This window comes from Archocentrus centrarchus, chromosome 13 (assembly GCF_007364275.1).
Source record: "Archocentrus centrarchus isolate MPI-CPG fArcCen1 chromosome 13, fArcCen1, whole genome shotgun sequence".
NCBI lineage: Eukaryota > Metazoa > Chordata > Actinopteri > Cichliformes > Cichlidae > Archocentrus > Archocentrus centrarchus.
In genome coordinates this window covers 10,082,005-10,099,547 of record NC_044358.1, presented here as the reverse complement: position 1 = coordinate 10,099,547, position 17,543 = coordinate 10,082,005, and the positions used below count along the sequence as shown (strand labels likewise).

At 42.6% G+C, this 17,543-nt stretch overlaps 1 protein-coding gene across 1 annotated transcript in view; it reads right to left on the bottom strand.

Moving 5' to 3' along the window:
* ece2b (endothelin converting enzyme 2b) overlaps window positions 1-17,543 on the bottom strand; it is a 38,536-nt gene continuing 20,993 nt past the window's right edge. The window contains exons 7-19 of the mRNA XM_030743894.1: window positions 15,245-15,310; window positions 14,977-15,165; window positions 9,782-9,924; window positions 9,004-9,118; window positions 8,630-8,740; window positions 8,436-8,534; window positions 8,081-8,158; window positions 7,264-7,367; window positions 4,971-5,081; window positions 4,484-4,551; window positions 2,535-2,725; window positions 2,344-2,439; window positions 1-1,477 (exon numbers count right to left, since the gene is read on the bottom strand). Of these exons, the coding sequence (XP_030599754.1) occupies window positions 1,301-1,477; window positions 2,344-2,439; window positions 2,535-2,725; window positions 4,484-4,551; window positions 4,971-5,081; window positions 7,264-7,367; window positions 8,081-8,158; window positions 8,436-8,534; window positions 8,630-8,740; window positions 9,004-9,118; window positions 9,782-9,924; window positions 14,977-15,165; window positions 15,245-15,310 (1,548 nt within the window). The 3' untranslated portion in view covers window positions 1-1,300. The remainder of the gene's footprint in view (window positions 1,478-2,343; window positions 2,440-2,534; window positions 2,726-4,483; window positions 4,552-4,970; window positions 5,082-7,263; window positions 7,368-8,080; window positions 8,159-8,435; window positions 8,535-8,629; window positions 8,741-9,003; window positions 9,119-9,781; window positions 9,925-14,976; window positions 15,166-15,244; window positions 15,311-17,543) is intronic.

Sequence of the window (17,543 nt, the reverse complement as noted above, 5' to 3'; positions counted from 1 at the left end):
TTGATTTTCAGTAAAGTTTTATTTATTATCATTTTGCCAGGTTCAAGTTATTCCAGAAGGGTACCAACAACTTTGCCCACATCTGTACCTGATGAAGACGCAGTACCAAATCAATATGCAAATCATTTTGGAGAGTTAGACAATCTGCAGGATTCTGTTTGCAAGGCATTTTATTTTGAAATTTTAAGGCAAAATTCCAAATTGAGATTCAGGATCAGGTTTTGGTTTTTAGCTGTTTTCTTTCTTCTCACCATTTGATCACCTGACACGACGGCTGGTTTGTAAATGGAAGTGAGGCGGTGAGCGTTAACACGTAGAGCTGCTTAAAATGTGCGAACTGGAGGCTGAAATAACTTCAGTGTTACCTTAAATCTGCTGAAAGATAACGATGGCTTTAAGGCAATCATTGACAGATTAATTAAAGGGTTTTAATAGATTACAAAATGGTGGAAAAGCTTTGAAAATACGTCTGTCTTAATTTACCTTAAAGCAGTGGTTACAGAGTGGATTCAATCTGAGAGATTATCTACACGAGAAACTGATCAGGAAGATATATCTGGGAAACATTAAAGTGTTTTAAATGCTTAAAACCTCCTGAAAACATCATGAATAACCCATTAAAACCCTTTATTCTGATCTATTAATCTTAATCTCAACTCCAACTCAAACCCTTCCAGCCAATCAGACGACAGCTTCCTCTGATAACTGAGTGGTCTACAACCCTCTCTCTCTCTCACACGCGCGCGCGCGCACACACACACACACACACACACACACACACACCTGGCCATGACTGATGATGTAACGGTTCAACTTTGTATGAGGTCATCACAGTGATGTCATAAGAGAATTATAGAGCTCTTTCACACATGAACAACACACACGCACACAAACCTGCTCATGAACGCACGCACGCACACACACACACACACACACACACACACACACACACCAAAGCCCAATAATAATACTATTAATCAATAACGGTGATAAAAGCAGAAACCAGCAACACTGTCCCATGTGGCTTCTCCATCTTCATCATCATCATCTTCATCGTCCTCATCAGTCCTCAGTGTCTGTGTGAATCCGCTGAGTCCGCTGAGTTTCCAGACAGGAAGTGAGTCTGATCGTCACTAAGTTCCCTAACTGAAGCTGAAGATTACACCTGCATCCCCCAAAAGAACCTGAACTCTAATTAAGACACTAACGAGCCTGTTAACCCATCAACTAACAGACTGACCTATGTAACCACAACCCCTCCGCTCGTCCTCCAAGGGTCCACCCGGTCCTCTTGGGTCGTCTACCAGACCTCGCAGCGCTTCCCGGTATTCATGGGCGTCCCTTCGGGGCAGTTAAAGTGGCGGCTGAAGTCCGGAGAGTTGGCGAGTGTGCCAATGACTCTGTATCGGGGAGGACTGTGGGGGTCGGTCACCAGGCCCTCATGAGCGCTCTCTGGTGTTCGAACTGAGCACCACACCTAAAAAGTACAGTAAAAAGTACAGAGCATCAGGAGAGTCAGGAGTGAAACCTCTGAATTGGAGCCAAAATCTCAGTACAACATTTTGTGGTTTTTTTTAGATGAATGAAGGTAAAGGTTGGAAACTGGAGCTGAAGAAGAAAATTACAGGCTGGCTGACAGCAAAGTGAAGAGCTAACCGACTGCTTTCCATCAGGTTTCAGGGACCACGTTCAGAGTTAGCTGCATTTTAGCCATTTCAAAAACTTCCAGTGAAGCCTCACACGCGTCCTTTGGTCTTATAGTTCTTTGGAAAGCTTTCTCAAACTGGCAGATACTAAAAAGTGAAGGAATAATAAAAATGTGCTTCGGGGTGGCTGTAGCTCAGGAGGCAGAGCAGATCACCTGCTAACTGAACGGTTGGTGGTTCGATCCCTGGCTGCTCCAGTCTGCATGCCAAAGTATCCTTGGGCAAGATACTAGCATGCAGGTGTCAGAGTGTGATGCGGAGGCATGATGTATAAAGCGCTTTGAGTGCTCAGTAATGCGCTGTAATAGAACCAGACAATTTAGCATCTTTATTTTACAAAGCACTAACTGACTTACAGCCTTTAATACTGCTATTATTAAAAGAGGGTGGAGGGCAGACTGCATAAAGTTTATCTTTAAAAACATTTTAGAAGAAGAAGAAGATACTTCTCTTACTGCTCCCTTATTCACTAGCGGTCGCTGGTGGATGCCCTTCCTGATGGCAAACAGTTTAGTATATTACACTATAATAAGAACTTTGAATCTGCTGGTAATTGGACAGAGGTCCCAGTCTAGATCTCTGTGGGAACCATCACACTGCAAAAAATTATTGTTTTTGTTTGTTCGCTGAATCTCACCTGTGCAAATCCAACGAAGAAGAGCTGGTCATTGGTCAGATTGACAGCAGGAAGTCTTTTCTCCTCTCCGTTTCTCTGGATCCACGACTGATAGGCCTTAGGAAGAAACATCAGCAGGGAGGTTATCATGAGGCAGCTATGATTTGGTACTGCAGTGGCATAATAAACACCGAGTTTATGTTCATACTAACATGATACGCTGCCTTCAGCCCTCCATTGTCAGCAATGTTTTCTCCAAGCGTCTGTTTTCCATTGATGTGTTCTCCATTGACGGTGTAGCGGCTGTACTGATCCACCATACACTCGGTTCTCTGACGAAACGCCTCCACTGACGAGTTCTGCCACCACGGCCTCAAGTTGCCTTCTTTATCATACTCACGACCTGATGGACAGAAGGACGGCATCTTAACGCACAGCCCAGCAGTGCTTCCACCTTTCTGCTAACAGCTGTTTGAGAGGTGATCAGTTATTTTCAATTACTGTCTGTGTGTCTGCACCTTGCTTTATTTAAGGTATAGTAAAATATAGCTCAGTAATTGCTTACTTATTAATTTGGCTGTCCTCTAATGTCACAGCTGATTACTTTAAGCCATTTTTTCTCTTGTACTTTTTAAATGCAAATGAGGCAGCATTTATCTAAACATGTGCCAAGCTAAGGTAGAACTCTTGTTGTATTTTGTCAGCATATTAGCATTTTTGAAGTCTTTTTTAGAGCCTGACCAATATATGATTTTTAAAAACAATAACGATATTTGGTGATTTAAAAATCAGATTTTCTAATATTTCAGATCATTTTTTTCTTTCAGACATTTTTCATCTTTCTGACATTTGTTATGTGAACTTGTGTATTTTCTCATTAAGCTCTGCAGAGCCTGCTCAGATCAGCTGGATGCAGTTAATGGGCCCCAAACACACGCTGCCAACATGGATGCTGCAGAGTACCCACTGGTGGACAAACTGGTCACCTGCTTTCTCAGTCATAATTACAGGATAGATGTTGATGTGCAAAGCTGACTTCATCAACTAGAACATTTACAATTATTCTAAAGCATAAAAAATGGCATTTGTAAGTAGTTACAATAATGTCCAGGTGAGACATGGGAAACTTTATTTTCTATTTTTCTTCTGTCATAATTACTCTGACCACGAGACAGTTTATGTTATTATAGGTGTTTTGTTGTTGATTCTATTGGAAAGAAATTCTCAAAGAACTCCTACCATTAATTAATGCTTGAATCTTAAATATGACCATTCTATCTTTATTAATAGAGTACGTGCCACAGGCTTTTAGGGTGGCTGTAACTAAACCATTACTTAAAAATCACTTGACCCAGCTGTCTTAGCTAATTAACGGCCAATCTCCAACTTTTGTTTTATCTCAAAAATTCTTGAAAGAATTTCCCATGATGCACTGTTTCTTTTCATTCACCTTATTTACTTTGTTTATACTCCACTCTGCATTTAATCATTCATTATTATTAATCTCTGGCTCTCTTCCACAGCATGTCTTCTTTTCTCTCCCCTCAGCCCCCCCTCAGCAGATGACCCCCCCTCCCTGAGCCTGGTTCTGATGGAGGTTTCTTCCTGTTAAAGGGAGTTTTTCCTTCCCACTGTCACCAAGTGCTGCTCACAGGGGGTCATTTGGACTGTTGGGTTTTCTCTGTATTATTGTAGGGTCTTTACAATATAAAGCACCTTGAGGTGACTGTTTGATTTGGGGCTATATAAATGAAATTGATTAAAATGAAAAATTCTCCTGTGAAATTAAGTAGAGCGTCCTAAGGCTTTGATTATATTTTCCACATCTGTGAGTCTTCTAGGCTCTGCTCGAATCTGAGTGATGCAAATTTCATCATCAGACAATGAGCGCGAGGGTCCGTGTGGACTGCTTTTTGTGACCATGCAGATTTGTTCACAGAGAATTCTCAATACGCCAACTACACATTCGCCCAGAGCAGCCGACTTCCATCGTATTTCAAAGCGGTATAACAGGAACGACCGCTCGGCTCTGTTTGTGTCCACAACAGAGTAAAATCAGCACTGAAATCTTCCCACTCAGAACAAACACACCGTCACAGCCAGCTTGAGTGTAGTGAATAAATAATGACCTCCAGAGTGAAATGGACACGATCAGACTCACCCTGATCATCAAAGGCATGCGTGAGCTCGTGACCCATCACTACCCCGATTCCACCAAAGTTCAGTGCCCTGAAAACACAAGCACAAGCAGACACGATAGATAAATGTTACAAAAACAAAACAGGGAGCGAGGATTTTTCTGCAAGTTCAAAATCAGCCTTCTTTATGTAGGGATCTGCGTTACTAAACATTCACACTATGCAAACATATATGCTGCAGCTGAAAACCAGATCGAGACTTTACGCACAAACGCAGTGATGGAGTAAAGAGCAGCCCCCCCCCAGTCAGCAGAGTTCATTACAACAACAATGAAGACAAACGGCATCCTGAAGAGATATTTTTTCACAGTCTGAATGATAACAGAGTTAAACATGCCAAAACTGCAGGAGAGAACATTTAAATATAAAGGACATAGTTTTACTTTGGTTTTTGTAATAAAATCTCTGACAGGTGGACACATGGACAGGTAGAAATTGAGGTAAACAGACTTGGGGTGGTCGTGGGCGTAGAAAGGAGCTTGCAGGATCCCAGCAGGGAAGACGATGCCGTTCTTAGTAGGCATGTAGTAGGCATTAACTGTAGGAGGAGTCATACTCCACCTGGAGGTGAACAGGAAAACAGGAAAGGAGAGGTAAGGTGGAGGAGTGGGAGAGAGAAGGGAGAGAGAGGAGTTAATCTGCGGTCCAACTACGCTGTCCAAATGTCCAGGGATCGTATTCACAAACTATCAGATCTCACCAAAGACAGGGTACTGTCCAAAGAACCAAAGGTTCCTTCAGCTCTGTTCTCTGCTCGTCCACCACAAACACCAGGCTAATCTGTTAGCACGCTGATCAGAACCCACTGGTTGTTTTAGTGCTACAAAATTCAAAAGCAGACTCATTGCTGATTGTTGTCTCAAATTCCCATTGAAATCTTCCAGGATCTTCTTCACCTGCACAGATGCTCAAAAAGGGGGGGTGGACTTCATGATCTGTCCATCTATAACAGGATTTCTTCACTCACTCAGTGTTAAACTACAAAATCAGATGCAAATAAATTTGCATATAACTTCAGATTGTTTCCTCTTTGCATACAGGTATTATTTTATCACATTACCACAAATCAGGAAAATACGGTGCCTCATGCACTCCTGCCTGGTGTGTCTATACGCTTAAATCTATCATCAATAATTCTCTAAACCTAAAACCTAAACCTGACTATATGGATGGATTACACAGAATATATGATTTCTGGCTTTTGAATTGTCCTCCAATGTTTTTGCACTCAGGACACTCAGGATTGGGTGAGGGCAGCGAGTGCATTTAGACCTCAGAGGGTTCCTGCCTAACATCCTCCGGTTGTTGGTGTGTCAGGGTCAGAGTGAAGGGGATTCACATCCACACCGTTCTGTGCAGTTTTCACCCTTTTGGCACACACAGAAATCTTTTAAACAGAAGGCTTTTAAGAATGCATGGAAATATGTTTGCTTAACATGTGGCCAAAACGCAGCCCCAAACTAAACCTGCTGTAAGGAGGTCTGCAGCAACCTGGTGGACCTTAAGAGGTTAAAGGACCGCCAATGAAACTGTTGCAACAGCATAACAGAAAACAGCTTTTAGTGAAAATATACAGCCTGAAACTCAACACTCCCTCAGGTCTGCAGCAAAACTCAAACCAGGTGTGAAGCAGATCAGTGAGCTGATTTAACGGTAGATGCACAGGTATTTTATACAGGCTCACTCCTCCACACTGATGGAAGCACCAGTGTGGTTCACTACCTCGAACCATCCACTTGCCAATGAGCCTGATCTACCAGCTGAGCCACAGTCACGTCATGCTTGTTCCAGCTTTGCAGCCTCTGGACTCAAACACTCTGGTTTCCTGTATGTTGACCTGAAGTGTTCATTAAACCCTCTGAGTTAAAATCACAGTCAGCCTGATGTCACTTGAAGAATATCAAATCTTAATGGACTTCACCAATATGGCTAAAACACAGGTGTGCTCCCTCTGAGATGTGACTACAGATGACCTACACCAGAGCTGAGCAATTCATTTTCCTGATGGGCAACATGAGAAACTGGTTCCTGTATTTCTCTCCGTGTTTAGTCTCATAATTCTGATTCAGCTAAACTCGGTGATCTGCTCTCCACAAACTGAGCACGTGGCTCAGCGCACACGGAGTTAAAAAAAACTCTACATTCATCTTTGAGTGCCAGCAAACTCACATCTCTCATAAACATCAGTTCCAAAGCATTTACAGTGAAGCTGCATTCACTGCACAAACGTATGTACACACGTTAAAAAAAAAGAAAAGTTGCCTTCAAAGTAAAAGTAACAAAGTTGTATTGTGATTTCCCACAAAATGGCAAAAAGAATGAGTCATTCTCTGAGGGGGAGTTTACCAAAGAGTGCTTGCATGATGTATATGTGTTGGAATTTGAACCCTAATGTGACCTCGGGGTGGCCGGTCAGGGCCGGCTGCGGCTCAGGTCTGACCTTTAGTCACATTAGATTTGAAAGCCAAGATGTGAGCTGAGAGTTCTGCTCCTGTGCTTTCACTAACACCTGCTCTACAAATGAGCTGATTTGAAGGGTTAAGTGAGTGATGATAAAAAATAGCCTAAAGTGTGTTTAACTGCTGGAAGTTTGGTCATTGGTGATTCACCAGGTTAGAAGATACTGGAGACTGATTTGTGAATATGACCCTTGATAAGGTGTGTGTGTGTGTGTGTGTGTTTGTATGTTTGTGAAGGTGTTATGTATTGATGTTTGTGGTGTACTGATGCATGCTGGCATTACTGGTCTTTGTTGGGAGTCTTCCTCAGCTGGTCGGCCATCACTCGAGCAGAGAAGTTGTAGAAGTTCAGCATGTTCTGGAAGAAGCTGTCGTCTGACACGTCGTACTGAAACAGACACACCTGAGCTGTTAGAACACCTGTGCATGAAGGTGGTGAACAGCAGGGGGCGGCAGAGCACCATCCAAACATAAAGAACTATTGTTAAATACTGCTGACCACACTCCTACTCTGAAGCACAGTTAGGACCCATCCACATTAGAGGGAAAATAATCCAGGTTTTCATGCACATGAACTTCAACGTCATTTCCAATAACTCACTGAAAAATGCACGAGCGACCAGGCTGTGAGTCCAGGAGCTGCCAAACCAGCAAAACTGGGCCTTGGAAACAAATGTGGCTGCAGGCAGTGAGACTTTGAGGCATCAGCAGGAAGAACGGAGACGCTGCTGGATTCTGACACTCAGTATGTGCAGCCAACATTTACCTGCTCATAAATCAAATATCCTAAATCGGATTTAGGATATTTTATCCAGTGAGAGGCATTTATAGTGTTTCAGCCCTCAGTGTGCGCCCTGAGGCCAGCTGATTACCACTAGCTGTCTTTGAGTCTGTCTTCTTTTCGAAGCCGCGATGTAAACTGGAGGAGAGAAAAATCATCTCATGTTTCCGGGTCCAGCTGTTGATTGGCTCTCTGGGAGCAGGGGCAGGACAACCGCCATCACCGAGCAGTCTCTCACTCATGACGTCTCCGGTGTGATTGTCAGAGCATGCAGAGTCACGCTTTGATTTTACTGGTGATGTTTAATAGCGTTCACTCACCCCGTCATAAACATCGTCCAACTCTTTGGGGTCCAGGATGAATTCTGGGAAACCGATCATGTCATAGATCGCATCTGCCTGATGAGGGGCAGACAGAAACAAACAAATCAGTCATCGAGCCTTCCTGCAGCTGCACTGTTGGGTCTTTTCATGCTTCTCTGACATTAGTGAAACGATCATAGTGTGCATTATAAGACTCTTTATCTCTCTGGGGTACCTTAGCTTACCCTAACCCCTCTGTAACCCTAATCTCATGTTTTGCCAAGACTTTAAAGGACATTTTTCAAAACCAAAAAAAATCACAAGATTACCAAAGTTTAGTCTGCCCACGTGCTGTGATTATGGCTGTGAGTACCTTGTCCTTTGCAGCCTGTCTCGTCTGGTCGTCCATCCACCTGAGCTGGTCCAGAGCGTCTTTAAATGCCGACCGGATCGCATTGATCATTTCCTCAGCCTGTAAGAGACAGGCCGGTGAGCTCAAACCGACCGAAATCAGACCCGCTGCTCGTGATGAATGTTTCTGAAGGAAGGGACAGATCAGGGACTCACAATCTCTTTGCTGTGTTTGTCGAACGTTGCCTTGACGAACAGCGCTCCCAGGGCGAAGCCCAGGGTGTCATCGGTGTTCCCGATGCAGGTCTGCCAGCGCGGGGTGCAGGACTACGACAGAACACAGCAGTTACAACCTGCTAGAACCAGAAGCAGGGGAGGGTTCCTGCAGCCCACAACCAGTTAGAACCAGTTAGCCAGCTACAGATCGTTGTTATCATAAAGAACCAATTCTGACAGCTTGAACCAGTTAGCACCAACTAAGATGTAGCTGAACAGAAGGACTGAGAGGAGGATTACCAGCTGTAGCAGTAGTCATTCTGTAGTAACAGAAATGTGTGTATTGGTAGTAGTAGTATTTGTAGCAGCAGTACCTTCTTGGTCCCGTAGAGACTCTCCAGCAGTTTGTCCTGAGCGTTCTCGAAGCGCTGATCCAGACTGACCACGCTCTTCTGGACCAACGTCCACATCATGTAGTTATTCAGCAGACTGGAAACACACAGACGTCTCATCACACACCAGCCGGGCAGATTTAATAACGTCTGAAGGAGGAGCAGGAAGCGTGTGATGGACTGCAAACCTGCCGGGGCATTTTCAGGCTGGTTTTCCCCCCACATTGTATTCTGAAGGCGATGTTTGAATCATCAAGTGAATCAGGAGCTGTGATTAAAATATCTGAGTATTGGCCAGTTAGAATATGAAAAAACAGTCCAGCACTCCTGCAACGTCCCATCAACACTAATAAAAAACTTTATATTGCAAAAGACAAAAAGTGACAATTTATGAATGGTATGAAGTTGAATTTCAAAAGAAAGCATGAAGAAGAATTTTCAATGTGAAATTTTTAGTCACACTTTCTTGTGAAATTCAACTTTATAAATTCATAAATTGTTATTAGTGTTTGCTCAAATATGGGACTCTGCAGGAGGGCTGGACTATTTTATTCTACCTGGCCAATATTCAGACAATTTTTAATGTATCTGTTCCACCACTGAAAGTTTCAGGCTTTGATCTTTAATAGTTTGAGAAATTCATGTTCAAACTCTGTGTCAGATTTAAATGTGAAAAAATGGCCCGAAAGTGGGTCGACAGACATTTAGAAAAACAAAATCTTTAAAAGTATTTGATATATGTATATATATATATATATACCTGCGGTCCGTCTTGTTGATGAGCTCGGACACCTGTTGAAGGTACTCTTTGGCATACAGGACGACGGGTTCGGTGTCGTTTAGCTCCAGAGGAGACAGAGAGGACAACAGGTAATCCAACCAGTCTATGGCTGGAGCCAGCAGCTGGAAGAGCAAACAGTGAGAGACATCAGTCTGAAACTGACCCCAGAACCCAAACTTTACCCAACAAAAAATTCTGCAAAGTCCAGAATTCAGCAATGAACAAACACATTTAAGACGACAACAATGGCACAAAAAAGCATTTGAAGAGGGATAATAAGACACAGATGAAGTCAATCAAGAAAATAACAACGGTGGGCGCCGGTGCTCCCCCTCAGCCGCCAGCCAGCAGAACCTTCAGGTGGCACGAGTTCTATAACACATAATTACAGGTCTCAGCAGATCTTAATGGGGTGCATATGAGCCTCAGTGACTTTAATCAACATATCAATTCAAAAGCAAATGGCTACAGAAGCACCAGGAATAAGAAATGCTAAAATCATAACTATAAACCACTGAGAATAACGTCACTGTGATCGGCATCATTATGGTAAGAACCACCGTGTCTGAGATTTTTAGTAGATGCATCTACGACATCGATTTGAACATCCTGGGTGACATCGTTCTCAAGTTATGCATTCCCAGTGAGGTGACAACAACACCCCATCAGCTTTTTTCAGGCTGAGGGGTAAAAAGGAGGGAAATAAAACACAGAATATAAAAAGAAGCTTCAGAAGAAGCAAGAAGGAAACTGAAAAAGGAGAGTAAGACAGAACCAGAAGGAGACACAGGAGAGGAAGACAGTCATGAACACAAGTCAAAACAAGAACTAGGGAATAAAACCATAAACTAACAATGTGTGTGTGTGTGTATCATATATATATATATATATATATATATATATATATAAAAAGCCACTGCAGATGAGCAGGTTTGCACTTGTCATACAGATGTGACAGTGGTTGTGTACACATGCGTGTTTACATGCACAAAGTGTGCATATATTCTTTGAATTCTCATTTATTTTCCGTGTGCTCGCTCTTCCTGAACCCTGTAACAAACAGAACACAGAGTGCTTCTGCCTTCATGCCCATCACAAAGTTTGTCTGTGAGAAGGAGCAGTGGGACCTTTAACAAGTCTGCCTGTCTGTCAGCAGTAATCCTCAGTGTGGGAGCAGACTGCACCACCCGGGGGGAAGATGCAGAGATGAAAAGCTAATCCCTGCTGTCTGCTTTGCTTCAGCTTCAAACAGTCAGAAAGTCAAAAACCGAACTGTGGAGACACTGCAGGGAGGAAACGCTCCACAGTGAACCAGCTGAGATCTTTCTTTTTAATAGAACAGCACACAGAAGCCAGCAAGTTCAGTCTGAGCCAGCTTCACATCACATGTCCAGTTTGAAGTTTGACTGATTTGGTTCTCTAATCATCTAAGCCCATGTAAAGTTTACAAACTCTTTCTACCAGCAGGACGCACTAAATGGAAATGACTCCACAACAGGTTTGAGTGCTACAGTGAAGTAGTGGTGAGCACTACTACTACTTCACAGCAAGAGGGTCCTGGGTTTGAATCCTCAGGTTTGGACTTTGATGGGCTCCCTGAGCCTGTGAGGACATGCATGTTAGGGTAAGTGACGATTCTGAAGTGGCTGTAGGTGTGAAGGTGAGTGTGAATGGTTGTCTGTCTCTGTGTATTAGTTGTGAGACAGACTGGTGACCTGTCCAGGGTGTACCCCGCCTTTCACCCTATGTGGGGGCTCTGCCATGGTTTGGGGCTGCATTTCAGGCAGTGTTGATCTTGTCAAAAATGTTGGAATTATGAATGCAGAAAAGTACCATCATGCAATACCATCTGATAGGCAGTGGCTTAATTATTCAGCATTAAAGGCCAATGCAGTGGATGCACATCTGGATATAAAAACACACAGTAGAACACTGTCATTCATGGATCGGCCTCCTCAGAGTCAGGATCTCAACATTATTGCAGCAGTGTGGAATCATCATCCTGACAGAACAGAACAAAAGGCAGAAACATCCAATGAAGAGCTCTGAATGTCCTTCAGGAAGCCTGGAGAACTGTTCCTGAACACTGCTTAAAAGAGGGAGCTGCCTCAGAGGGTTCAGGCTGTGCTGAACCGAACAGGTGGTGATCCCAAATATTGACATTTGAGCTGGTTAGAATTGTACAAACTTTTTTTTTGCCTTATATACCAATTTTCCAATATATCACTGCACCTATTTCCTATTTTCTTGCAAAATCTAAAGAAATGAGAGGTGGCTCAAGACTTCTGCACAGTACTAAACAATTCAGTTTTATTTATATAGCACTAAATCACAACAGTCTCATCAAGGCACTTTATATTATAAGGTAAAGACCCTACAATAATACAGAGAAAACCCAACAGTCCAAACGACCCCCTATGAGCAGCACTTGGTGACAGTGGGAAGGAAAAACTCCCTTTAACAGGAAGAAACCTGCAGCAGAACCAGGCTCGGGGGGGGGGGGGGGGGCAGTCATCTGCTGAGGGGGGAGAGACAGGACAGAAGACATGCTGTGGAACAGCCTAGGCCTATTGCAGCATAACTAAGGGAGGGTTCAGGGTCACCTGATCCAGCACTAACTATAAGCTTGATCATAAAGGAAAGTTTTAAGCCTAATCTTAAAAACAGAGAGGGTGTCTGTCTCCTGAATCCAAGCTGGGAGCTGGTTCCACAGAAGAGGGGCCTGAATAGATGGAGAAAAACAAGCAAAACTGGTTTTGGAATTTTCCAGTAAGGGTGGACGAGGCGTTTAAACTAACATATTCATCCTGCTGTAACCAGGTTTCTGTAAGGCAGAATAAATCAATATGTTAATCAATTATTAAATCATTTACTAACAGGGACTTTAGAGAAGAGAGAGACCTAATGTTTAATAAGCCACATTTAACTGTTTTACTCTTTGGTGCAGTTGAGGATGCTATATTGTTCTTTCTTTGTGAAATTTTATGTTTAAATAATAAATTCAGCCATATTTCTAGAAATGAGAGCTGCTCCATCCAAAGTGGGATGGATGCCGTCTCTCCTAACAAGACCAGGTTTTCCCCAGAAAATAAAGGCCACATCGGATAAACATGCCGCTCCTGGTCTGATTGGGGAGGGGCCAAGAGAAAACTACAGAGTCCAACATTATTCAATATTAACTTTAGTGACCTCTGACTGGCATAACCGGGTGTCATTACTGCCAACATGAATTATATTCTTACCAAATTTGCGTTTAGCCTTAGCCAGCAGTTTCAGATTTCCCTCTTTGTCGCCTGCTCTGGCCCCTGGAATACAATCAACTATGGTCGCTGGTGTCTCTAGCTTCACGTTTCTCAAAACAGTGGGTGTGTCGCCGAGTGGAGAAAACTATTAGAGACGTGAACAGGTTGGTGGTGTACCCGGGGCTTCTGCTTAGGACTACGCTTCCTCCTCACAGTCACCCAGCCGGCCTGCTTTCCCTGCTGCTCGGGATCTGCTGGGGGAGAGCTAACAGTGGCTAAGCTACCACGGTCCGCACCCACTACAGGGCCTGGCCGGAGCCAGGTCTCCAAGGCTACAAACAGGCTACATTTGTTCCAAGTACCATTACTGCTAAAGGAGAGCGATATCTAGATTAATTGAGCTACTCAGGAACAGGAAGTAATACGATACCAAAGTGAGAGCACAACACCAACATTTTTTCATTTCAACATTGTGCAGCACACAATCTACAGAGCTTGTGTGCGATCTTCTGTTATCTGAACAGATCTTCTATTTTTCAATTAAAAAAAGTCCCTGAAAACACATTCTGCTTTTTGAAGAAAGTACTCTTTTTTAAAAAACAATAAAACTAAAGAATGTGCAAAAAAAAAAAAACTACTTCAATAAACAAAATCAAGCATCCAAAACAATTAATAAAAATAAATAATACCTAAAACCAATCAGCTTTTGCATATTTATTGTGAAATAAATATTTTTTTATTTATTGTGAACATTTTTTTTAAATTATTGTGAAATCTTTTTTTTTATTTATTGTGAAATAATTTTTTTTATTTATTGTGAAATAAATATATTTTTATTGAACAATACATAAAAATGGGAAAGGATGATAAACAATGTCCAAAAGAAAAGAAAAAAGTTTTTTCTTGGGGATGAAGAGGAAGAGTCCAGACTGTTCTGCATGTTCAGTAGCTGAAGTCTCCTCCATCTTCACATCAAACATGTTTATATAATAAGCTGTTATCTAACCCCCCTCCCTCTCTCAGAGATGCAGTCACATAGCAACAACTCATGGCAACAGTCGCCATGGGGACCCCTGAAGCATCTGCAGCCCTGAAGGACAGAGAGCTGCAGCAGAGAGAGGCTGCGCTCTTCACGACATCAGAGCCATAATGCTGATGATAAAACACATCTACTGTATTACTGCGGCCATCACAAAGAATAAACAGCACACATCTGAGCCGCGAGCTGCATGAGGACGCGTCAGAGAAGGACAAAAAGAAGGACAAACGGCAGCGTGAACACTGAGAAGGATGCTCGGTTCAGGTGTTTGTCTTCCTCAAACATTTAAAAGCTGAGATCTCAGAAATAAAACAAACCGTGATGAGGGGAACAACAGTGAAATCGAACAGAAGCATTAAGCTGATAAATTCATTATCAGTCGTCCATTCTTTTCAATCAAGTGTGACCTTTTACATGTGACATGAGCTGCCAGTGACCTCTGACCTTTTCTCTGATTGATTATTTTTAGATGTCAAACTGCTTTCATGTTGATTCTGTCTGAACCTGGTTGAAGCTATTCTTTCTAAACCTGTTGATGAAGATTTTTTTTAACATTCCCAACAAGCATTTTGATATTGAACAGCTGACAGTTAATTGGTTCTCTCTCCTTCCGCCTGACTGGAGGCCGTCCCGAACAGCTCCACTTAATTACACCTTTATGAAACACAAACACATCAGTGCTGGAAGACTCCTCTGTGCTGCAACATGGAGAGCTACAGAAAATCATTCGTACCTGCAGATATCAGGATCTTCAATTCTCATACAAACGCCTGTCAGATGTAGTCAAAATATATCTCCTCAAGTTTAAAAAAAATAAAATAAATCAGGCTCCTTTAGTGAAAAGCTCCCATGACATAACCAGATACCTTGACCAATCAGGACACCAGCCTCACCTGTAGCTCAGCGATGGTGACCTTGTGGTAGATCTTCTCCTCGTCCCGTCGCTGGTCCTGTGGGACGGTGATGTTCGCAAGCGCTGTCTCAAACTCCATAATCTGCTGCATCTGAGCCTGAGTGGAGCTCCTCTCGCCCCCCAGCAGCATCCCCAGCTCCACCATGTAGTCCAGGTATGCCAGCAGCACCTGGAAGGTGCAGAGAGAGTTTATTTCTCTGAGCATTAATCTAATTAAACTCAACTTACACCAGTTCAGATATTCTCACCTTGTCATTTGCTGTCTTGTTAAGGTAATAATCCCTGGACGGCAGGAAAAGCCCTGATTGGTCCACCTGCAGAAGAGATCAACACACGACTCAAATGCACGAGTGCAGGAAGTACTGTGCAGAAAACAGTGCCTGAATATTACACATTATTACTCATGCAATCATTTGATATACACACACACACACATACATATATATATATATACACACACACATATATATATATATATATATATATATATGTGTGTGTGTATATATATATGTGTGTGTGTATATATATATATATATATATATATATATATATATATATATATATATATATATATATATATATATATATATATATATATATATATATATATATATATATATATATATATATATATAGTTTGTGTGTGTGTGTCACTTTGTTATGAGGTTATATATATATATATATATATATATATATATATATATATATATATATATATATATATATATATATATATATATATATATATATCCATCCATCCATCCATCCATTCACTTCCGCTTATCCTGTTCAGGGTCGCGGGGGGGCTGGAGCCTATCCCAGCTGTCATAGGGCGAGAGGCAGGGTACACCCTGTACAGGTCGCCAGCCTGTCGCAGGGCCAACACAGAGAGACAAACAACCTTTCACACTCACATTCATACTCTCATTCACACCTATGGGCAATTTAGATTAGCCAATTAACCTAACCCCATATATATATATATATATATATATATATATATATATATATATATATATATATATATATATATATATATATATATATATATATATATATATATATATAGTTTGTGTGTGTGTGTGTGTGTCACTTTGTTATGAGGCATACTTGATAATGACGGTGAGAAGCCCCCCTCCCACTGCAGCCTCCCAGGTGTGCACCCACACCTGGGTGATAGCTGCCCCCTCACCTGACTGCCCAGCCCCCCCAAAGGTCCTGCAGGCACCCCTGATTCCCTGAACACAGACCTGACATCCCGACGCAGGCCAACCCACCCCACATGGTGGTGTGCCCGTGAGGCACAGATCACCCCCTCTCAGGGAGGAACCCAACCAGGAAACAGGTGTCCCCAGGCATGAGGGTCCCAGACCCCGCACCCAGCCCAGGGCCAGCACCTGCCCCCACAAGCAGCCGAGGGCCCACACCACCATCAACCAGGGTCTACCCTCAGGCACCTACAAGGCATATGTGGAGTCGAGACTACAGATGATCGCCGCCACTCAGTAATGGAATTGATAAAGCCAACTGGTTTTTAAAGGAAGCGTTCTCTCCAGACTAATGTGGCCTAGAAGTAAATTTCAGTATGATATTAAATGACACACAAACTGTTTTCTGATTCCAGTACATGAGGACATTTTTCTTAGTGATGCATAAGGCAGTAAGAACTATGTGTGATGTATTTGCTTCCAAAACTAATTCAGTTATATCACCTAAAATGCACAGTGTGGGTGATGTTACAGCAACTAAGCCATGCAGGCAGATCTTCACATATCCTCTGCCAGAACCTCTGAACAGGCGTGCAGGAACATATAGCCTGCATATAGTTCTCAGCAGAGCTGTCTGTGCAGTGGGTGCATATGTTTCTGTGTAAGACCCATTGGAAACATCTTTGTCCTGTATAGTGAGTTCTATGGAGAGTTTTGTATTGTATAAGTTGTAAGTTGGGGCTTTTAGTCATTTTGGAGGTGTTCAAACATACTTCAGTCCAGAGGTTTGATCGGGGTTGATGGAAAGATCGTGCTCTCATTTTGCATTTTGGAGCGAAATCGAAACATCAATTTTTGGTAACAATTTGGGGGTAGAGAAATTTAAAATTCTGTTACCTATGTAAGTATTTCTAAAGTCAGTAGACTGGGATTAAATCGTTCCTGAACGATGGACTTTCAACTGCTGATAATCAACAAATTTACTGTTGCTGATTCCATATTTTGATATAAGTTCCTCTCAGCTCCCGGCGGCGGCTCTTCACCAGTTCTGTTTGTTTAAAGTGTTCAGATTTGGTCCAGATCTGCATCCTTCTGGTGGCTTCCCTCCCAGGCGGTGAACATGATGGAAGCTGATGGTCATCACTGTGTCTTCTGGGAGTTTCAGGTGAGTGTGAAGAAACTTCCTCTGCCTTCTCTGGGATTCCTGAAAACACCAGGTTTTCCCTCATGCTGCGGGCCTGGAGCTCAATAACAGTTTCTCTTATTTTTTTATTTCCCTCGGTGAGGGATTTCACACTCTCTGAGGACTGCATCAGCGTTGTCAACTTAGCGAATTTGT